This window comes from Octodon degus, unplaced genomic scaffold (genome assembly GCF_000260255.1).
Source record: "Octodon degus isolate 3935 unplaced genomic scaffold, OctDeg1.0 scaffold00098, whole genome shotgun sequence".
NCBI classification, from domain to species: domain Eukaryota; kingdom Metazoa; phylum Chordata; class Mammalia; order Rodentia; family Octodontidae; genus Octodon; species Octodon degus.
Window position 1 is genome coordinate 2977264 of NW_004524674.1, and position 5046 is coordinate 2982309.

At 44.8% G+C, this 5046-nt stretch overlaps 1 protein-coding gene across 1 annotated transcript in view; it reads left to right on the forward strand.

Moving 5' to 3' along the window:
• The first annotated feature begins 2237 nt into the window (after positions 1–2237).
• Positions 2238–5046, forward strand: part of LOC105743097 (NACHT, LRR and PYD domains-containing protein 1-like) — a 25661-nt gene continuing 22852 nt past the window's right edge. The window contains 3 exon segments of the mRNA XM_023723413.1: positions 2238–2406; positions 2797–3100; positions 4085–4147. Coding sequence (XP_023579181.1) covers positions 2365–2406; positions 2797–3100; positions 4085–4147 — 409 coding nt within the window. The 5' untranslated portion in view covers positions 2238–2364.

Genomic DNA, 5046 nt, shown 5'->3' on the forward strand with positions numbered 1-5046 from the left:
CCTCTTATTTGGGATCCTGTGACTCTGAATATAAAGAAACTTAGAACAATCACAACTGTGGGTCCCAGGGGCACTGTACTTCAGGGATGGTAGAAGACTGGATGGAGACCATGGAAAAGGGAGAGGGTATGCCACAGGCATACAAGGAGCTCCAAGATTTCTGCCTAAGGCAGGCAGTGTGGCTGTTACTTGTGTGCTCTGTGGTGAGAACTGAGACCCATAACCTGTTGTTTACTGTATAGGCAAGAACTGTACAGCACCCAGAGGGATGCCAGCACATTGCCTGGCTGTAACAGCTACCCCCTAGAGTACAGAACTCAGTCTAAAGCACACAAGTCAATGGGCTTCTTTGACTTTCTGAAGCACTGAAGTACTTGTCTTGACTAGAATGTCTGTCACACTCCATGGTGCATATAGTCCCTGTGGTACCAGAATTTTGGTCTTCAGTCTGGGTAGGGTTGATGTTCTGCATTGTTTCTATGTTGTGCTGGTGTCTCTGTTCTTTGACCTCACAAACATTATGTGCAATAATGTGACACAATAAATGTCAGCGAGCAAGTAGCAGGGCTGTTTTGTTTCATTTTATATTTTAAGGAAGGGAATATAGGGTGTTCAGGGTCTCACTACTAGATCAGACTCAGTGATCTGCCTGTTTACAGTCTCCCAAGAGCTGAGATTACAGGCACACGCCACCACACCCAGTCTCAATTGCCATCTCAACATGCCCCAGGGGCGGGGCCAGAATTGCAGGCCAGGGATTGAACCCCCGGCCCCTGTGCCTACTTGCAGGCACTTTAATCCCTGAGCTATTTGGCCAGCCCTCAAGTAGCAGTTTTTAACAAGCTTTTAATTGGATAAAAATAAAAGTACCAACTTAAGGAAAGGTAACTCTTATTGAGGATGTTAGACCTTGGAGAATTCAGAGAGAGCAGATCAAAAGTGAACACTGCCCTATGAACTAGCTTCTTATTTATTTTCCTAGAATCAGGTAGGTGGTCAGCATATGTGATTAGCTGAGCTTCTTCCAGGCCACAGTGAAACCATCTCTCTGTTGAAAGGAGGAGTTCTTGAATAGACATAGTTTTAACTGCAATGAGAACAGTAGGTGAAGCCCCCTACGGGTGTGAGAAACTGTGTGCCTGTCTTTTCTATCACAGGAAATGGCTGCCCTATCAGATTCTAAAAACACAGCTACAGACCCAGATAGCTTTCAATAGCCAAGGACTTCCTGTCTTTTCTATCACAGGAAATGGCTGCCCTATCAGAATCTAAAAACACAGCCACAGACTCAGATAGTGTTCAATAGCCAACGACTTTCTGTTCCACACACACTGTCCTCCCACTCTACCCTCCCTTATAATGCTGCCCAACGGCTCCTCAGGCACACTGTCTCCACTTCTTAGACTAGCCAATCACTATAGACTGTAAGCTTTGAATTCAGTTCATGAATATATAGGACAGCTGCTTGCCATGCATTCAGACATAAAGCTCCCCACTTCCCACCACACTGTGCACCTGCTGCCTCAAGCATGAGAACCCTGGCTTTCTTCTGTGGAGGTAAACTTTACACTTTGCCTTGTTACATTCTCTTGCTTCTTTCCAGCACAAACTATTTTAGTCTTGGGGATCATTTCTAACATGGGACCAAAACCAAATTGCAGATCTGACTGAGGCCTCATTATGTCAACATTCATCACTTAGGGGGGAGCATCATTCTAACACTTTTGTGGATGGAATTATGTACTTCTGACCAAGTTCAGTAGACTTTTCACTAAGGAGCTTCCCTGACAGACATAGAGATCCACCCAGTCAGAATGAGAACCTTGGTCCCCAGACCTTGCCTGGAGCTGGTATTCTGCACTTACAGGAAGCTTCTAGGGCAGTGATGACAAACATTTAGGAGACTGCATCCCAAACTTCACTTCAAACCCAGTTATTTGTAACAAATGGACAACATTGCCACTTAATTATGTTTGTACAGGTTTCAGTTAAGAAAAAAGCACTCTGCAGAATATATTTTATCTTAAAAACTTGTTTCTAAAAGGTTGGCCACCTCTGTACTTAGCAAAGGTAGGAGGGTGTTATGTGCACCTGTACATTGTACATGTCTGTACTGCTGTGACATAAGACTTTTCTGGCCTTCCCTAGGCCATACCATTCAGGGGTCTCTAGTAACTTGTCCTTCCTGCTGTGGCCAAAACAGAGTTGTTCTCTCCGCTTGCTGTTCCACTACCAGGAGTGATCTGGAGAAAACCACAGATGTGAAGCCTTAAGCCCTATATGGGGCTGTAATCCACCACCTGTACTGCATCTCCAACCTCCTCATCTCCAGCCAAGCTGAGCAAGATTTGATTCCAAGTCAAGATGGAAGCATCTGAAGCAGAGGGAATAAAGGAGCAAGAAGCAGTGAGTGTTATTCACACCCCGTGTCCTCAGATTTCCATCCTTCCACTCTCTCATTCTTGATTCCCATTGCTCCTCCTGAACCATCCACACTGTATCATCTGATTTCTTCCAGTTTCTAAGTACCCCCAAAGATCTGTCTTACTATGGCTTTTCCTATCACTTCCTTTGCTTTTTATTCTCCATGTATCACCAATTAGCAAAGGCTCCAGGGCTCATAAAATTGGGTTCTGACTGCTTCAAGGAGCTTGCCAGGGGAAATAATTACTCCAATGGGAATCTTGCATCGGGAAATTCTAGGAATCAAAGAAAAGAGAGACTCTAGATCTTGTCCTGCCTAGTTCTCTTCACATCTGCTCATTCACTGACACACCACATGAATGGTCTCTCCAGGTTCCCCTGCCTAGATTACAAAGGGCTGGTGAATTAAAGTATCTCTTGGCCTCTTACCTGGAGCAACTAAAGAAGGAGGAGTTACAGGAGTTCCAGCTTTGGGTCCAGAACACAACACACCTCATAATCCTTTCTGGTAAAACATCAGTTCAGACACTGAAGATAAGTGGAACAGATGTGGCCTCAGATTTGGTGGCTCAGTATGGAGAGCATCAGGCATGGGACCTGGCCATTGACACCTGGAAACAGATGGGCCTGACCCTTCTACATGACAAGGCCTTGGAAGAAGCATCCTTGATGTTGGGTGAGTAGATTAAAGAACTCCATATGGACTTGATCACTGCTACTGAAGGAATGCTTCCACAAGGTCTTTCTATGGATAGTGAGAAGGACTCCACTGTCACAGGAAGATCCATGTCCATGGTAGGGTAGAACTCAGAGGATTTCTGGATTCCTTTCTGGACCCCAGAGGCCCAAACACATACCCACTTGAGTTCATCCCAAGGCTCACAAGTGATTCTCACAGAATTGAGAGGGATGATTAAGAAGGTAGACAGGAGGAAGATAAGAGGGTGTCATTCCAAAGGGCTCTGGCTCAGACATGCATGTTGGCCAAGCACATAAGGAGCATCTGCCCATTGTCATGGTTATGAAAATGGACCTGAAACCTGGGAAGGGACATGTCCTAGTCCTGGCACTATGATCCTGTGATAGTCACTTCATTTCCTTCCTCTGAAAAATGGAAGAGTAAGAGCATGACCACTTGGGATGCAGGTATTGAACAAAGATGAAATATATGAAACTTTTAGCAGAAAATATTATACAATAAACAATATATATGTGCTATTGCTGTTATTGCCTCTCCTATTAAGGCTATTTGTAGCCTTAAGAGTCAGAAGCTCCTAGTCCCATTTTGGAGGTGAGGATCAGAAGGAATGACAGCTTACATGGTGACAGAATATGCAATCTGAGCCATTACACAATTTTGCTGAATGTCAAATCAAGACCTTTTAACTAGTAGCATCTTTGAAGGCATCATTCTCTGCTCCTGTTTATGGAGAAATCAGTATATGTTTCAGTGGGTTCACAGGTACCTCATAAATGTGTGTGCTGACACAGGGGACCTAAATGTAACCAGGAACCCAGTCATGATTCTCTGGCTTCTGTTCCTGGCCCTCTGTTGTGACCCAAGCTCTCTGTATGCTCACCATGGCTTACTTTCCTTTATTCACTAAATCTGCAAGTACACCTGACGTGGCACACTCCCCATGTTCCCTTTCAAAACCAGGAGCACATGGATCAGAGAAAGATTATCCAATGCAACCAGATGAAGAATCTACACACAGAGAAGGTAAGCCTTGCTGACTTGGGCTTAGAGCCCTGATTGGGTCTGTGAGTTGATCACTGATTTCCCTCAGATAATCTGTACCTAATGGGACCTGGACTGGAGGATTACATAGGAAGGATGGATTCATGAGGGGGTAATGTGTATAACATGGCTGTAAATGATTTTTGGGAGACTTTCCTGTGCTGATACTATTCCTCTATGTATTAGTTACTTTTCTCTCGTGGCTGGGACAAATACCCGACACTCAAGCTTAGGGAAGGAGAGTCTTTTTGTCTTGTTTGTTTGTTTGTTTGTTTGTGGTACTAGGGATCAAACTTGGGACCTTGAGCTTACCAAGCAGGCACTTATGCCACTGAGCTATATCCCTGACCCTGGAAAGGAAAGGTTTATTTAGTGCACAGTTACTGAAGGTTTCAAGACACTAGAGGAGAGGCTGGAGCACTGCTGTGTCCAGAATGACACTCTGCACCTCTCTGAGAAAGCACAGGCTAGCCAGTTTAATGGGTCACACCTCTGTGGTCCCACCCCTCAGGCCCAACCCTGGTCCTCTGGCCCCACCCCTCAAGCCACTGGTTGCTCCTCCAGCTGTATCTGCCCCATAACTTACATGAGGCTTTGGAGGGACAACAAGACACAAGCCATAAAATTCTGCACATGAACCCCCTTTTGTCCAAAAGGCATTTTAGTTCATCTCTAAGAGTTGCCAACAGTTTCAGCATTGCTGAAAAGTCCAAGTCAAAATCTCCTCCAAGATCCAAGGCAAACTCTCATATGTGAGCCCCTGTACAAATAAAAAGTTAAATACATCCAACATTCAATGGCACAAGAAATATTGCCATTCCATAAGGTACACAGAGAGGGACACAAACCATTGTGGGCAAAACAAGTCCAAAATCCAGCAG